The sequence below is a fragment of the Nothobranchius furzeri genome, chromosome 16 (assembly GCF_043380555.1).
Source record: "Nothobranchius furzeri strain GRZ-AD chromosome 16, NfurGRZ-RIMD1, whole genome shotgun sequence".
NCBI classification, from domain to species: Eukaryota; Metazoa; Chordata; class Actinopteri; order Cyprinodontiformes; family Nothobranchiidae; genus Nothobranchius; species Nothobranchius furzeri.
In genome coordinates, this window is record NC_091756.1 from 38,594,446 (window position 1) to 38,612,182 (window position 17,737).

At 43.0% G+C, this 17,737-nt stretch overlaps 1 protein-coding gene and 1 long non-coding RNA gene across 2 annotated transcripts in view; one reads left to right on the forward strand and one right to left on the reverse strand.

Moving 5' to 3' along the window:
• Window positions 1–508: 508 nt before the first annotated feature.
• The window catches only part of LOC107387868 (rho-related GTP-binding protein RhoN), a 59,780-nt gene continuing 42,551 nt past the window's right edge, over window positions 509–17,737 (reverse strand). The window contains exons 4-5 of the mRNA XM_015963105.3: window positions 16,780–16,914; window positions 509–1,519 (exon numbers count right to left, since the gene is read on the reverse strand). Coding sequence (XP_015818591.1) covers window positions 1,265–1,519; window positions 16,780–16,914 — 390 coding nt within the window. The 3' untranslated portion in view covers window positions 509–1,264. The remainder of the gene's footprint in view (window positions 1,520–16,779; window positions 16,915–17,737) is intronic.
• LOC139063490 (uncharacterized) lies at window positions 8,590–9,481 on the forward strand. Its single transcript, XR_011516851.1, has 2 exons — window positions 8,590–9,314; window positions 9,381–9,481. It is a non-coding gene; the product is annotated as an uncharacterized lncRNA (long non-coding RNA).

Genomic DNA, 17,737 nt, shown 5'->3' on the forward strand with positions numbered 1-17,737 from the left:
GTCCCAACTGAGCAAGTAAATATTCTGGCCATGATATGGGGCAGGGTGGCCTTTCATTAACCCTGTAAAGCACGGCTATTCAATTCCGGGTCTGGAGGGCACATTAATGGCTTCTCTGCTCTCACCCATTTGATTCAGTGGTTGAATCACCTGTGCAGCAGCTCATCAGGCACTGCAGCAGCCTGTTGATCAACTGCTGATTGAAATCAGGTGTGTTGAAGCAGAGTTAAAACTAAAACATGCTGGATACTGGCTATATAGGCCTGAATTAAATAGCCCTGCTGTAAAGAAAATTATTTAACAATATGAAAAAGGTGCAAAGTTTCCCTTTAATGCATGGCCTATGTAAAAATAAGGGAAAAGGCAAGAGACACCAGTTTAAATTCTAGCTCCTCTACTTTCACTTTGCCTTTTTCTACAAATTTTTTCTGTAATATTTCAGGAAATCAGCTGTCTTTACTTCAACATTTTTATCCAACAAATAGGTCAATTAAAGATAACCCAAGAGTTAGCAGACCAAGTTGTTTTTATTATTTCTGAACTGCATGTACAATGTAAATGTCATCCAAAGTCTTTCCAGACGTTCCTTCCCAAATGGATTACTTAGAACAAGATCAAATGTTCAGTTTTATTTAGTTAGTGATTTCGTTTTTGTTTTTCATATTAAAAGCACTTGTGGTTTAAGAAAATTAGTGTCATCTTAGCCCAAGTTTTTCTTTTTGTTCAGATTTTCTGTTTCAGATGAAGGTGAACAACAAAGTCCCCTCCTCTATATTTACAGATTTCTGGGAACACTGTTCTTGCATCATATTGTGCTTTGTTTACTTGAACACTTAAAGACTGAACTGCATTTCAAACATAAAACAACACAATAAAAGTGAAAACCAGCCTTTCTACTTCTATTTGCTGCAAAATGAGCTTTCAAATCAGTGTTTTCTTCAAATCTCACCACTCACAGTCCTGTTTCCTTTTGCAAACCTGCCTGTTTTCTTTTTGTTTGTGTAAAAGCTTTTAAAGAAAAGTAGCTTCAGCCACTACCATGCTCCCCCCTGATGATAGCACAGCCAGAGAGAAAAATAACAAGCAGAGCTTTGAGGGAAAAATGAACAAACAATCCTTCAAAGAGCTCCACAGGACAGGACTCATTCATGTTTTTACCACGATGTTCTTTATGCAGTGCAGCGGTCTGACAAAAATTCACCAGTAAATAAAGTTCATGTGCAGTTGGGTTCGTGTGCATTGGCTCACTGGGAGGTTCTGGTCCCTACATCAGCACACAGCTTTTGGCTCGGTCCTTTCTAACGGGGGGCGGGTGCTCATGAATCTCAGTCCGAGGGGGCTGCTGCGAGACCCGCTTGTGGCCACGACGCGTGCAGACCCTTTTGAGATGAGGCCGGTGAATGTTGGACATGGACGCCAGGGTGGTGACGTGGAAAACGTCACGGACGCTGTTCTCTGAGTACTTCGAGGTGCACTCTGCGTAGGCCACGGCACCTATCTGTCTCGCCAAACTGGTGCCCTGAAAATACAGAATGTGTGTTTGTTAGAATGATAAAGAAATACACACACACACACACACACACACACATGCACAATGAGATGTCAGTAAAACACTAATTTACCACCTAAAGGAATGAGAAATGTTTTAGATTATCATGCCAGAGAGCATGTAGCATACACTTATCTCAGTGTGCCTGGCTGGAACTAATTCACATGTTAAAATGATTTTTGTAAGTTATAAATAATTATTGTCTTATTTAAATAGCTTCCTGCTGGTTGAAAAAATAGTTTACATCCAGTATGACTGATAAGCTAATGGCTAGTCTGATTGCTACCAAGACCAAAGTCGATTTTTGCTGTTAAAAATTACAGTCTAAATTTCTTAGAAGTTTATACAAATGTTTTCATATAAACCTTTTCATTGCCATATTTTTTGTATTATAATACAATTTTGGGTAAAATATGAAGACACTCCTGAATGTTCCAGAGGCGTTATGTTTAGCTAATGCTAGTGATATCTACATTTATAAATACCCATGTGATGTGGTCTTTGGGTCTCCTTACTGAGATCACTGCTTTCTACTGCAGATAAGACACTGACAAAGATAAGGTTTCCATATAACTCCACCCAAAAATCCTTTCCATCCTTTTATGCTTTTTATTGGTTCTAAAGAAAACAGTGTATTTCTAACGTATTTTTAGTTTGGAATGGATTGGGGAAAACATCTTCTATTTGATTTAATCCTTCATTTGATGACAGAAGAGATGAAACTACATCAGAATCAGGAAAGGACACCAGATTCCGCCTCACCGGGTCAAGTGGGGGTGTCAGAGGCAAGAGGCAGACTCTAAAAAATGTACGAATGCATTAGGTTTTATAGCACCTGAACAACAAATGTTCTCATCTATATGCTTCGGTTTGGGTTTGGTTCAAGTTCAAAAACCAGTCGCTGCCAAAAACAAACACTTGCAGCCAGGAGGAACACAATCTGAGTGCATGTGTGTGTGTTTGTGTGTGTGTGTGAGAGGGAGAGGCATCATCTGGTGGATTATTTATGGTCAAACATCCTTTAAAACTGTTATGCTTCTGCTACAACGCAGGGGAGCCAAATGAAGTATTTATCCAACAAAACAGCTTGACATTTGGGGAACTCATTGTTTGATTTTTATTACACACTGAGTGTGCAGTTTTAAGACTATTTTCTCTAAATGCATTTGTATTTATTTCATAAATCATCCATTCCTTGTGTATTTGGAGAAATAAAGTCATTATGTTAAAAAAAACTCCAGCTTACAGCAATAAAATCTTGATAGCTTGTTGGGGCAAAGAGAAAATATCCTCCCCAAAGTGATGAAATATTCAGCACCTATCTTTGTGACTAAAGCACAAAAAGCTCAGTTTATTCCTGGTGGTGTTTAACAATGTTTTAACTGTGGATGGCTAAAGTTAAACATAAAAACGCTGTTTCTTCACATTTCCTCATGACTCTGTCTTTATCCCAGCGTATGACAGGAAATCAGGGATTTAGCTCCTAAGAAGCATAACTCCCCTTTCATTCTGGGTTTACAACACATCTTTTCTTTCCTTTCTATTTCGGTTTTAAACACACACACACTATAAGTTATGATTTTACAATTTCCCATCGTGACTCATTTGTTCAGATTTGGAAGCTGTATTTTTTTATTTCTTCTTCTGAAAATTCCGCCGACAAGGATTCCTAAGGATTTTGTTAATCAACAAATAAAAATAACATAGATAATTAAATATGCTGTTCCAACAGAACAAAAAGCAAAAGTGAAACTATTAAAACCGGCTTTTCCTGTCTGCAGGTCGTGGCCCAGAACAGTTATTTAAACGAGGTGCAGAACTAAAGTAGTTGGTTCCATCATCCATCCTCTGCTTTTTCTCTCTGTTTGCTTGTTCTTTGTCTCTCTCCGTTTCTGTCAGTTGCCTAACAGCCAAATGAGCTTGGGGACATTTGTGTAATTAATTGATTTGTTTGTTTTACATGAATAAATATATCCAAACTTCTCACGAGTATATTTTAAAAACCATTAATCCCATGACAACAGAAGTAGTAAAGTTCTTCAGTATTTTTTTTTCTTATCAGCTCAGTCATGCAGTTCACATCAGTAGGATGAACTTGTTCCTGCTGTTGCATATTCTTCTGGTTTTGCCACACTAGTGTTTCAGATCAGAAAACTAAATTCAAAATCAGACAAAGATAACCTTGTTGCAAGTTCCTGCGGGTCAGAAACTGCGGCAATAAGCGAGGTCCACAGAACTTGCTTCTGGGAGTAAAATTGGGCAGAAGGTCAAGAAGTGTCTGACCCAGCCATCAGCAGGAGAGGTGGAACCAAAGGAGGCAGACTGAAAAGAGCTTATCAGGAGACGACAAGCCTTCATGAAGAATCCTGGACTTCGGGAGAAGCTGAAGATCAGTTGCAAAAATGATACCAAATGTCTTGTGTTGAGCTAAAATGTATGAAACTGACAAATGACCCCATTGTTTTGCTGTCATGTGATAATGATATATGTGTAACTTGAAAACTTTTACTTTGTCTAGGCTGTCCCAAAAAGAGTATATAAAGGGACAGCAGAGACAGAGCGAGTGTGTGTGTTAGCCTGGAGCTGAAGAAGACTTAGAGTTGGTGCAAGTCAACTGATTATTCTTAGTTAATTATTAGGATTAGCATTTCTCCTTGGGGGAAGTGATCCGTCTTATATCTACCTATTTTTTGTATTTTTTGGTCTTGTAATAAACTTTTTGAAAAAGAATTCACATTCCTGATTCTTAAAGGTCCTTTTTAAAGGTTCGAGTGGGAGCCCCGATCCCGAAACAATAGGAGAGGTAAGCATATTGTAATTACAGGTTCCTGAATTTTCAGGACTTGCTTTACAGTTTGTGACAGATTAAGAAAAAGAAACCTTAGGTGAAGAAGCTAGTCTTCTCCTCTCCCGTGGGTAAGGAGATATCCTAAGGATTGATAAGCCAAAACATTAGTAGGTTAAAACAGGCTCTGTTTGCAAGTGTGAAAAAGTCTTTGCCAGCGTGGAAAGGTTGGATTAATTAGATTAATTGATAAATCTATGTTAGCCTGATCAACTAACAAGAATCATTTTCTAGTTACCACCGCCCACAAAGCTGACAGAGGCGCAAATTAATCCTTATATGACCCAAAGAATTGTCAGCATGACCGGCCCTCAGCTGAACTTTCGCCATAGTATTTAAAACAATCAAATAACAGGAGAAATCAAAAGGAAAGTGTGCTATCACAAAATAAAAAGTACGGCATATCATTTCACCTTAAAATAGGAAACTGATTCTAATTAGGGAGTCCAAACCAGGGTCTAATACAATAAAACTCACCGACGCCCCACGAACCCTGAGAAAGCAGCGCAGTCTTAGGTTCTAAAGGAACCAACAAATAGGACATGCTCGCGACAACCTGAGTAATGTCGATAGAGGATTTAGTCTATTGTAGAGTTGGTAAATTTAGTGCTTTAAAAGCTTGATATATTACCTTTACTTATGACCAATAAGCTGTGATACTCTATATAAATATAGAACATCAACCTGCTTGGTATTTAGATGTTTAATCAGAAGATTCTAGGATTCTATGTTTATTCTGGGATTGTAGAGCACTTCGTGTTGATTCAAGGAAAGAGTCAGGTTTATAAAAGTAAGAATTTATTTTCCAAACAATTAAAACATGACAAGTTAACTAATATTTACTGTGATGGATGGATCTAGGTGGATGAGATGTGATGTATGGTGCCTATGTGTGAATAGGATGTTATCAGAACTTTCGTATCTGGAAGAGCTGAGTTCTGGGTGAAAAAAGGGAAGAATTTGGATTGCGTTAAGCTATGGAGTTGGTTATTATCAAAAAGCATCAGACGCTATCTGTCATACGTACCCCAAGTGGAGACTCTCTTTTGGATCCGAGATGTCAGGGGATCGGGTGACCCCAGGTACCGAAGTCCGTAGATTAACCGCAGTACGACCAGGTCAGTCAAGAGTCATCTCCAGGTCACAACAGTTGCAACTAGTTTGCATCTAGACGGACTCTTAAGGAGTCGGAACAATATAAGCTTTGTTCTGCAGGAACCGTTTGCTGTGTCAGCGGTAGGCAGCTTTTAGCAGGGTTTTGGCGGCTTGCCAAAAATGCTCAGGGTTAAAGAGGTGTTGCTCCGGATGGCCATTCCGAAGCGCTCTCTAGAAATGAATGCAAGGATGATGGAAAGCTGGAAAGCGACTCTCTGAATCACCAGAGTGATTCAGTTTTAATATTCTCATGTTATGAATTCTTGGCCAATCGGAACGTGCCATGTTAAGGAAGATTACCAAGACAACCTCAGACATCACACCTTCTTAACATACCGGATGCTCTGATCTGGGGTATAGAAATATCTATGTGTCATGAGTTTAACTTAACTTTAATTTGTTATTGTGTCTGAGTGCGGGAGGCGATTGCCTTGTCATATCAAACATTACTGATTACCATATATATAAACTATTCAATGTAATAATTCATTTCATTTCAGTAATTCAAGCACAGATCAATCAACCTTATTGATTTAAGCACAGATTAATCAAACATTATTATTATTATTATTATTATTATTATTATTATTATTATTATTATTATTATTATATGGCTGATTAACTCATATAAGCTGAAAACAGCCATTCTTATAACAGTCCAGTCCGGAGATAACCAGGCAGGCTTGGCACAGAAAGGCCTTGAGAAGGGAACGGTTTGTTGACACTTTGTTATCATGTGTTCCGAGCTGCAGAGAGCCCGGGGCTCCAGCTGATGGAATAGCAGAATCTGGCAGATTAAATGCAACACATGCAGACTCCTGTCTCCATGTCGACCAGATACTGAAGGGGTCAAACTGTGCATGAAAACTGGCCATTACTGGACATTACACTATTAATGAACAATAGGCATCCAAACCAACAAAGCTCTGTGTGGAAAAAGCATTTACCCTCTTGTTCAACTATGAATTAACTGAATAATTACTTTACTTGTAAAGCTGAATGACAACATGAAGTAGGCTAAGATATCTCAGAGTAAAAATCAATAACAAAAATAACCCAAAACAACATCTAAATCACTGCAAGCCTCACTTGGTTCATGTCGGTTTCGCCGTTCGTGTCAGCAAACACGGTAGGGTCGGGGAGGGGGGCGGGGCATGACGCTTAGCCTGGCAGGTGGCTAAGCAAAGCCTGGCGAGCCGCCAGGCTTATAAAGCGCTGGGGGAAACCCTGAAATATAACAAAATGCCAGTTGCTTTTGCGCTGGTGTTTGGTGCAGTGGGCTAAGGGATCAGGGAGACTGAGAGAAGGTAATGGTCGGGCCCGACTTTCTACCCACCGAGTTTGAATCTACAGTTTTGTTTTGTTTTTGCAAACTGTTTTTACCTTGCTTTTATCTCGCGTCCAAGCCGTTCACCGGGCTGCAGCGGATTAAACTCAAGGAAAGACTAAAACTACAAACTAATTCTGCATGTTCTCACAAAATACCTGAGGTGATATTTCACCTGTTGAATTAATTGTAGCTTCAGTACAATAAATACAATAAAGTTTCTCTGACTAAATAGAACATCTACTAAGAAATCACAATGTAGCCATAGAAACACTACTTGTTATATATGGTGTGTGAGTGTGTGTGCGCGCGTGTGTGTGTGTGTGTGTGTGCGCGCGCGCGGAGTGCGCGCTGTATGCTGGCTGCACCAGTGAGGTGAAGTCAAAACAGGTGATGCACTCCACACCGCCACAGCGAAACGCATCAGGCACAAATAAAAGACAGAAAGCATAAAAGGACATGAGCCGACATAAACGATCACATGTTAAATTTGTTTTTGAGGTGGTGACTCATTAATAATGTTACTGTGGCTGTGCTAAGGACGCAGCTGTCTGGAGAGCATCAACGATCAGAACTCTGTGCCTCTTAGCTCAAAATAATCCCCGGAAATTCCACATAAATAGTTAATATAATTAGAATCAGGATCTTTTTTGGGCTCCCGGTGGGTGTGTAAGTTGAAGGCTTCCAGGAGCTCCCTTTAGCTCACCCGTAAATCGAACCCTGCATATAGCACAAGTTGGTCGCGTGAGTTGCCGGAACCTAGCAGACAATTGCCGGAATGGTCCTTTCAAAATAAGACAGTTCCCTGATCTTGTTCCGGCAAGATCCGGCTGACATTAAGCCCTGAACACAAGCCTCGATGCACGCTTCTCAAAAAAAAATCTTCCTAGATACCCGACACACGCTTCGAAGCATCAACACATTGGACACATCACTATTACAACCAGTCAAGGCAGCCCAAGTTGCGATACATGAAAGATTCATAAAACAAAACATAATAAGTAACAATAAAACCATGGTAAAAATCACAATCTGCAAAGTTAAGAGGTCGTTTTGGAACATATTCCACAAAGAAGTGCAGAACACAGTTCCTACTCACTGATCTGAGACCAATTTCCAGTTATCCCAAACACTTGAGTGCTGATGCTGTCAGCGATGCTTCAATTAGAGCATCCATATCTTTTCATACAGGACCAGCCTAGTTTGGATACACTTCTTTTCCCTTCATTTAATCAAATCATCATTAAAACTACATTTTCTATTTACCTGAGTTATTGTTCTCTGATACTGAAATTGTTTGCTGGTCTGAACCATTTGGGTTAGAAATGGAAGCAAAACAAGTAGAAATCTGTATGGAGGCAAATACTTTTTCAGCAGTTCCAATTATTTTAAGTCAAACATTAGATAAATACATTAGTTCTAATACATTAATTTAGATGTAAATTTCTTTTTTCTCCATTTCTTTTACAGTTTTTGGTAAAAACACGTAATGATCATGTTTCTCTGGTCTCCGTTGTTCTGTTCACCTACAGCAGTAAACATCTTGCTCTAATATAATAGCAAACACATACCCTCTCAGCAGGGGAATGTGCGTGCTTCCATTAATCATGGTTTATGCTATAAGCTAGTCGGTAATGTTGGCACATCCCATTAAGAAAATGGCAACTTCAAAACCACGAGAAGAGAAAAATTACTTCCTGTCTGCAGTTTTACTTTAAGTAAGAAAGAAAAAGCAAATGTCTTAATGCTTACCCTGTTTTAGAACTTGGGTGCAGTCAGAATAGATTAGATCAGATTTAAAAGTGATTTTTTTCTTTAATAAATGAAGGTGCCTATTTTGTGTGAAAGCTGATACAACAGTACAGGTGTTAAACTGAAAACAAGAGCAGTGCCTCACCTATAGGTGTCACGGTCTGGTTTTTTTTTTCACACACTAATTGGTGTAGAGTCTCATCTCTCCTCTGCAGGTGGGCGTGCCTGGAAGTTGGGAGGCTGCAGGTAATCTGCTGATTAGCTGGCCAGGGATATTTAAGCTCCTGAGAGACGCCTTCACTTCGCTGGATGATTAACTCAACTTGGGTATTTCTCCTAACAGCCAAATCCAAACTAAGCTTTGATTTTGAGAATTTCTGGGTTATGGATTTTTGATTTTTGAGATCTCTGTGTTTTTGACTGCTTGTTTTGCCTCCTGCAGATATCACCTATCAGTTCACCTCGTTTGCTGCTACCAACCTGGTTTCTTCACTGTCCACTCGTCTCTCAGCGTCCTCCTCTGGTCTTCCCACTCCAGGCTGCCCACCCTCCCTCCTGGATCACCATTACCCTTCATGCTCAGCTCCCTCCTCATTTGGACTCCAAGCTCATCAGCCTCCAGTAAGCCTCCTGCCCTCCCCAGACCGGTCACTCCTCCCTCTCTCACGAGGTCTCACCTCCAACCTGTAAGTTCCATCAGATCCAACATTCAGATTTCCGAGTGCCAGACCTAACTCTCCCTGTTCCTCCAGGATTCTCCACACCCGAACCTCGCTTCTCTGCCGAATACTGCTAGACTTCCTAGCAGCTCCTTCTGTTCTCCTTTTCTAATAAATTATTGTTTGCGATCTTCTTTGACTCTGTGGACTGATTCTGTATGTCGTGGGTTAGGCATCTACCACACAACATGACAGAATCATCCAGCCAGAATCCTAACCTCAGTACCGAATCAGTTCCACCTGTTATCACCGAAACCTTATCACAACACAGTTTAGCCCTTCATTCCCTCACCAAACAACTGTCAGACGCTAACCAGACTCTGTTTCAGTTGGGTGCGATGGTTAAACAATTAAGTGAACAGCTCACCAATCCGGAACCCTCTGCTCCTCCTGCTCCGAGTCCGCCCGGACCCGTTACCTCGGCACCATCCATCCCGCCCAACTTCCGGGTTGCCTTGTCTCCTCCCCCCGAGACGTTCGACGGGGATCGAAACGTTTGTAGAGGTTTCCTCCTCCAGTGTAACTTGGCTTTCCAATGCTCCCCGGAATCTTTTGCAACCGACGCAGCCAAGATTTCCTACATTGTCGGATTACTGCGCGGCAAGGCCCTCAGGTGGGCAGAAGCCAAGAGCCGCTCTCCGAACTTCCTTGCGGGCCCATTTACTGAGTTTTTATCCGAGTTTAACTTGACATTTGACAAATCCGAGCCCGCCTCAGAGCTAGCAAAACGGCTCTGGAACCTCCGCCAAGGCAAGCAATCAGTGGCTGACTTCGCCATCGAGTTTAGGACCCTGGCATCGGCTTCCACTCTCGACGAGGATTCATTAAAAGGGGCGTTTTCACAAGCCTTAAACGAGCGCCTCCAAGACCAGCTGGCTTTCTGCCAGGAACCCACAAACCTGGAGGACTTGATAATGCTCTGCAACCGGATCGAGAGGAGACTGAATGACCGTCATAAAGGTAACAATTCGTTTTTTCATCTTCAGACCCATACTCAGTCCAGGGCGGCCCAACCAGCACCATCCTCTCTCCCCAGCGAACCCATGCAGTTGGGCCGGGCTAGACTAAGCCAGGAGGAACGAGATAAAAGAATGAGATCTGGTCTTTGTTTGTACTGTGGCCTAGCTGGCCATTTCGTGTCTGACTGTCCCAAGACTTTAAACTCCAGAGCCCACCAGTAGAACCTAGGATACTGGTGGGCGGTTCATCTGCACTCATGAAGTCTCGGTGTGCTTTAGACTGTTTTTTAACCTTCAGTAAAACCTCAATATCCACCCGAGCCCTGATTGACTCTGGATGTGAACAGAACCTATTAGACCAACTACTAGTTGATCGGCTCGGCATAACCACTATTCCACTCGAGGCCCCAACGAGGGTTGTTTCTTTAGATGGCAGCTTCCTAACCTCTATAACCCATAAAACTGTTCCGGTTAACCTCTCGATCTCTGGCAATCATCATGAATCACTGACCTTTTTTGTTTTTCCATGTCACCAGTCAGAAATCGTATTGGGGCATCCCTGGTTAAGTCTCCACAATCCCCGCATCAACTGGGTGTCTAACAGGGTGGAGGAATGGAGCAACCAATGTCACGTTTCCTGTCTGGGCACAGCTCAGATCCGCTCTGAGTGCAGAACCCCTGAACAACCACCTCCCGATCTCACTGGTGTCCCCAAGGAATATTTCGACCTACTGCAGGTATTTTCAAAGGATAAAGCTTCCTCCTTACCCCCCCCATAGGCCTTTTGATTGTGCTATAGACTTGTTTCCTGGAGCTCCTCTTCCATCTAGCCGTCTCTACAACATCTCAAGACCAGAACGTGAGTGTATGGAAAAATACATCTCAGAATCACTCTCAGCTGGCATAATCCGACCGTCTACATCCCCTCTGGGAGCGGGGTTCTTCTTTGTTACAAAGAAGGATGGCACTCTCCGACCATGTATCGACTATCGAGGACTCAACCAGATAACAGTAAGAAACAAATATCCATTACCTTTGTTATCGTCAACCTTTGAGCCTGTACAAGATGCCTCCATCTTCACCAAACTCGACCTGAGGAACGCATACCACCTCGTCCGAATAAAGGAGGGTGATGAATGGAAGACGGCATTTAAGACACCAGTGGGACATTTTGAGTATTTGGTAATGCCGTTTGGGCTCACCAATGCCCCAGCTGTTTTTCAGTCTTTGGTGAACTCGGTTTTGGCTGATTTTGTGAACAAGTTTGTTACTGTGTATCTTGATGATATCTTGATTTTTTCGAGGACACCTGAAGAGCATTCCAAACATGTCCGTGCTGTTCTCCACCGCCTTTTGGAAAATCGCCTCTACGTGAAAGCGGAGAAGTGTGAATTCCATGTCCCGAGTGTGAAGTTCCTGGGTTTTGTTCTGGAGAGTGGGAGACTGGGACCAGATCCTGAGAAGGTCCAAGCGGTACAGAGCTGGCCAACACCCACAACTCGTAAGGAGCTGCAAAGATTTCTGGGTTTTGCAAATTTCTACAGATGTTTCATTAAGGGCTACAGCCAGATTGCCAGTCCGCTGACTCGGTTAACCTCCATCAAGAGACCTTTTGTTTGGGATTCCACAGCCGAGAGTGCCTTCTCTGCACTCAAAGACAAGTTTACTCAAGCACCGGTTCTTACCCGACCAGATCCCTCTCGGCAATTCACACTCGAGGTGGATGCATCGGATACAGGTGTGGGTGCCGTCCTATCCCAGGTTTCTCCCTCAGACCACCGTCTCCACCCCTGTGCTTTTTTTTCCCGGCGCCTCTCCCCAGCCGAGAGAAACTATGATGTGGGGGACCGGGAGCTCCTGGCCATGAAACTCGCCCTGGAGGAGTGGAGGCACTGGTTGGAGGGAGCTGAGCACCCCATCATCATATGGACAGACCACAAAAACCTCGCCTATTTGAAGGAGGCAAAGAGGTTGAATCCCAGACAGTCTAGGTGGTCCTTGTTCTTTTCACGGTTCCATTTTGTCCTCTCTTACAGACCAGGCACTAAGAACATCAAACCGGACGCCCTATCCCGACAGTTTTCAGCTGACTCCAATCCAGAACCAGCATCCATTCTCCCTCCTGACTGTGTCATTGGGTCCGTAACCTGGGAGGTCCGAGACCAAGTACTTGAGGCCCTCAAGACCACTCCGGGCCCAAGCAAGGTACCCCCAAACACATTATTTGTTCCCCCTTCGGTCAGAAGCAAGGTAATCCACTGGGGGCATACAGCTAGGTTTTCTGTCCATCCTGGGGTTAGTCGTACGGTAGCATTGATCAGACGGACTTTTTGGTGGCCAACTATGTTTAAGGACACTAAGGAGTACATTGCCGCCTGCCAGACCTGTGCCCGCAATAAGACCAGTAATCAATCACCCTCTGGCTTACTCAACCCATTACACGTTCCGTCTAGACCATGGTCCCACATCGCCATGGATTTTGTAACTGGCCTGCCTCCTTCTCGTGGCTTCTCAGTAATCATGACAGTAGTTGACCATTTTTCTAAGGCTTGCCATCTCATCCCCTTAAAGGCCCTCCCTTCAGCTGCAGAATCAGCTGCACTTTTGGTGAAACACGTTTTTAGGTTACATGGCATTCCGTTCGAAATACTCTCTGATCGAGGTCCCCAGTTCATTTCTCGAGTCTGGAAGGATTTTGCCGCCTGTCTCGGGGCCAAGGTCGCCCTCACCTCCGGATTTCATCCTCAATCTAATGGCCAGTGTGAGAGGATGAATCAGGAACTAGGTGCCATGCTCCGTTGTTTATGTTCCTCCAACCCCTCCCGCTGGAGTTTAGAACTACCCTGGATCGAATACGCCCATAACTCACATGTCTCCTCTTCTACCGGGTTGTCTCCTTTCGAGGTCTCCCTTGGTTTTCAGCCCTGCCTGTTCCCTTCTGAGTTTCCCTCCTCAGTCGTCTCCATTCCCCAGTTCCTCAGGAGTGCAAAGCGTACCTGGTCAGCCACGCAGAAGGCCCTGCAAAGGACTGCTGACCGTAACCGGCGTTTGGCCGACCGTCACCGGAGGCCGGCTCCAGTCTATGTGCCTGGTCAGCGCGTCTGGCTGTCGACCCGGGATATTGCGTTGAAGGGCCACTGCAAGAAATTGTCCCCCAAGTTCATCGGCCCCTTCACCATCTCCTCAATCATCAATCCCTCGTCTGTCCGTTTGGAGCTTCCCCCTCATATGAAGGTACATCCGGTTTTTCATGTTTCCCTCCTGAAGCCTGTCTCCTCCAGTCCCCTTTGCCCTCCTCCTGCTCCTCCTCCTCCGGTTCGGTTGGCTGATGGGGGTCTCGGTTTTCGGGTCCGGCGCCTCCTGGACGTTAGGCGTCGTGGCCGAGGTCTCCAGTATCTGGTGGAATGGGAGTGCTATGGGCCCGAGCACAGGCAATGGGTCCCGGGGTCCTGGATTGACGACCCCTCCCTCATTAGGGATTTTGAGGCTGCCCGGTCTGCCTCCTCCTCCGCCTCCTCCTCCTCTGCCAGGACGCCGGGTGGCGTCCCTTGAGGGGGGGGTACTGTCACGGTCTGGGTTTTTTTTTTCACACACTAATTGGTGTAGAGTCTCATCTCTCCTCTGCAGGTGGGCGTGCCTGGAAGTTGGGAGGCTGCAGGTAATCTGCTGATTAGCTGGCCAGGGATATTTAAGCTCCTGAGAGACGCCTTCACTTCGCTGGATGATTAACTCAACTTGGGTATTTCTCCTAACAGCCAAATCCAAACTAAGCTTTGATTTTGAGAATTTCTGGGTTATGGATTTTTGATTTTTGAGATCTCTGTGTTTTTGACTGCTTGTTTTGCCTCCTGCAGATATCACCTATCAGTTCACCTCGTTTGCTGCTACCAACCTGGTTTCTTCACTGTCCACTCGTCTCTCAGCGTCCTCCTCTGGTCTTCCCACTCCAGGCTGCCCACCCTCCCTCCTGGATCACCATTACCCTTCATGCTCAGCTCCCTCCTCATTTGGACTCCAAGCTCATCAGCCTCCAGTAAGCCTCCTGCCCTCCCCAGACCGGTCCCTCCTCCCTCTCTCACGAGGTCTCACCTCCAACCTGTAAGTTCCATCAGATCCAACATTCAGATTTCCGAGTGCCAGACCTAACTCTCCCTGTTCCTCCAGGATTCTCCACACCCGAACCTCGCTTCTCTGCCGAATACTGCTAGACTTCCTAGCAGCTCCTTCTGTTCTCCTTTTCTAATAAATTATTGTTTGCGATCTTCTTTGACTCTGTGGACTGATTCTGTATGTCGTGGGTTAGGCATCTACCACACAACATGACAATAGGTTTGCTGTTCTATAAGAGAGGGGGAGAAATGTGCAGTAGGCTCATAGTTATGTACGAGTCTGGTTCATCACAAGTAACCCTTTCTGTGGAAACCATTAAATAACCTTTTTAATCAAGTAGGATTTGACTTGTTTTGGAGTCATTTTAAGCTGAAGGTAATTTTCCTAAAGATGCCAGTTTTAGATGATGTCATTAATTTACTGCAACAGCAGATAAACAGCTAACAGCCACTTTAACGGAGTAAGACTGAATTTTTTTTAATTCATATTAATGGAGGTATTTCGGAATGATCAGGAGTTCTGCATCCCTGGAAATTTATTAGCCACCCCACTGACCCCAGGGAAGAATACCCTCCTCATCATGCTTCCGGATATAAGCCACGCAGACTCGGCATGCGTGCAGATGACAACTCACGAAGAAGGCTTTCAAGCGAGAAGCCGCAACTGTCTAGACAGGTAAAGATTATTCCACCTTTTTACCAAATAAATAATTGTTAATTAGAAGAAACTGTGCTATATAAGTAGGAAGAGCAGGCATCATGAACTTTGTGTCTGAGAAGATCAGCCAGTCCACTGCATTTCCTGTTTTTTTTAAATTTGCAAGACACATTTCCTCTCTAAATCGCTGCAGTCATCTGAAACAGGTGTTACACCAAATTCTGCGACCCATCACAATTTGCGTTTTGTTGCATCTGTACATCCTGAATTGGCATAAAAGAAGATGCTACATTCAAATCGTAAATTACATAAGCTTTGAGGAAGTTGTGCGGCGCAGGCCGTGGATATTAAAAAGAACGTTTGTTAAAGTTTATAGCAAACAAACGGGACAATAAATACAGGGATAACCAGGGCTTTGATAAGAAATGTTTGCTAACATTAAACATTGATTTTACAACGTGCGAGGTCCGCAGGTAAAATGTTCAGAACTTCCATTTATTGAAATAAATTGTGATCCACATCCTCAGTTCATTAGAAACCACTGCAGATTATCTGGTTGCTACGTTTTTTTTCCCTGTCACTCCAATGCCACTCATATGTACTGGTGGAGATAAAATGTAAATAAAATGACACAAACATCATGAAGCGCCTTTTGCTGTTATTATTTTTAGTGAAGATTAAAGACATCTGCATTATTACTGAGATGCAGATGGTCACATTCTGTGATAGCCACTATCATATTGTGTGACCTTACTTTAACTTCAGTTATAATGATTTTTACATCACACAAATTGTTTCTGGTAACTTCTCTGATGATGTAGTTTATAAAAAAGTGTATTTGACCTCTGACATCTGCATTATTACTGAGATGCAGGTGGTCACATTGTGTGATAGCCACTATCATATTGTGTGACCATGGTCCCCGCCGCACAACTTCCTCAAAGCTTACCTAGTTTACAGTTTGAACGTAGCATCTTCTTCTTTTATGCCAATTCAGGATGTACAGGCGCAACAAAATGCAGCACTGTCCTCTGGGGTCACAAATTGTGATGGGTCGCAGAATTTGGTGTAACACCTGACTGGGATCTTTCTTTTAGATTCTGACTGTTGCAAATATTTCATTGTTTTGCCAAATGACATTAAAAAAATCTCTATAACTTGTTTAACAGCACAATGCACTCCAAAGCTGACTACGTGAACACATTTTTTTTAACATCTAAGGATGTTTAAAATCACATTAGTTGTGTTTTTATAAAATTATTTGTATATTTTAGCTCACCATCTGTGGTCCTGGAATCCAAATATGTGACAGAAACTGATATGAGAACCTGAGGCCCCAGTTTAATATCAGCAAAAGGTCATTACTTTTGTTTAGTAAGAAAATATTAATGCGTTGACAAAAGGTTGCCAAGAAGTGGGAATTCACATTTACATTGAAATAGGCAATTAAAAATGTGTGTATGCTGCAGTTCATTGTTCCAAGACAAACAAAACAATTGTCTCGCTGCTGTTCGTCTCCTTCTTTGTTGAGTTGCACCTCTGTCACACTCCCCGTGTGTCTGTGTGTGTGGAGGTTTTGATGTGCTGGAAATGTCATTCTGCAAATTCCTTTTCAGAAGTTTTGTTTGGATGCACCAGGGAGGAAAAAAACCCACGGACATTCAGGCTTATGACGCTGAATCAGCGTTTTCAGCTCTTGTCCTCACCTGTTCGTGGGTGACAGGAATGAGTCTGTGCTTGGAAAGCTCTCTCATGACGTTGAGGTCCGTCCTCATGTCCAGTTTGCAGCCAACCAGAACCACTTTGGCATTAGGGCAGAACTCTTGCTTCTCACCTTGCCACTGTCAGAGTCAAAAACAGACAATTATCTGCATACAAACCTATAACAGTTACATTTGTTTGTTTGATTTGTTGTCTGGACTCCTGGAACATTTTCTTAACTTCCTTTCATGAAAAATGTGTCAAATTTGGCAATTTTTTCATGAAAATGAATTTACATGAAGTCAGTATACTAGATGGTAAATCAGATCAAATTTTACTTGTGATACATCGAAATAAGCAGAATATGCAAATTAACTGAAACATCATCTTTGCTAAACTTGCATATATTTATTTCTAATGCTGCTATTGGTATAAACGCCCAAATTTAGTCATCAAATCCATTCTTTTTTCAATCACAATGAAGTGTGTTAAACCTTAAATAGACAATGTGTAGTTGTTAACCATTCATCTCTGGAAACATCCATCAAAATGTTGAAAATGAACTTAATGATGCCCGCAGTTGTTGAAAAATATTGGCGGCTTCATAACACATAACCATAATTATTGGGTCTAAAATACATGGGAGCAGGTCTAAGTTTCTGGGCGACGCCATATTAGATGCTATGTTTCCTTCTACGTGAGCCCATTAGGACAAAATGCATTTACTGATTTGTAAAAAATGGTTACAAAACTTTCATCATCGACAAACGTTGTTTTACACATTTGTCTTTTCACTCATTCCAGTGATGGAATGGAGTCTGGTGTGCTTGTCATTTTGCTGGAGGTTGCGCTCCCAGGGATTTTTGACCCTAATGGCCATCCGTTGGTAAGGTCTTACTCGAACACAAAATATTGCTTGCTTGCAATGATTTAGGTTTGTACTGCCCCCTTTCGCCAGGGGAA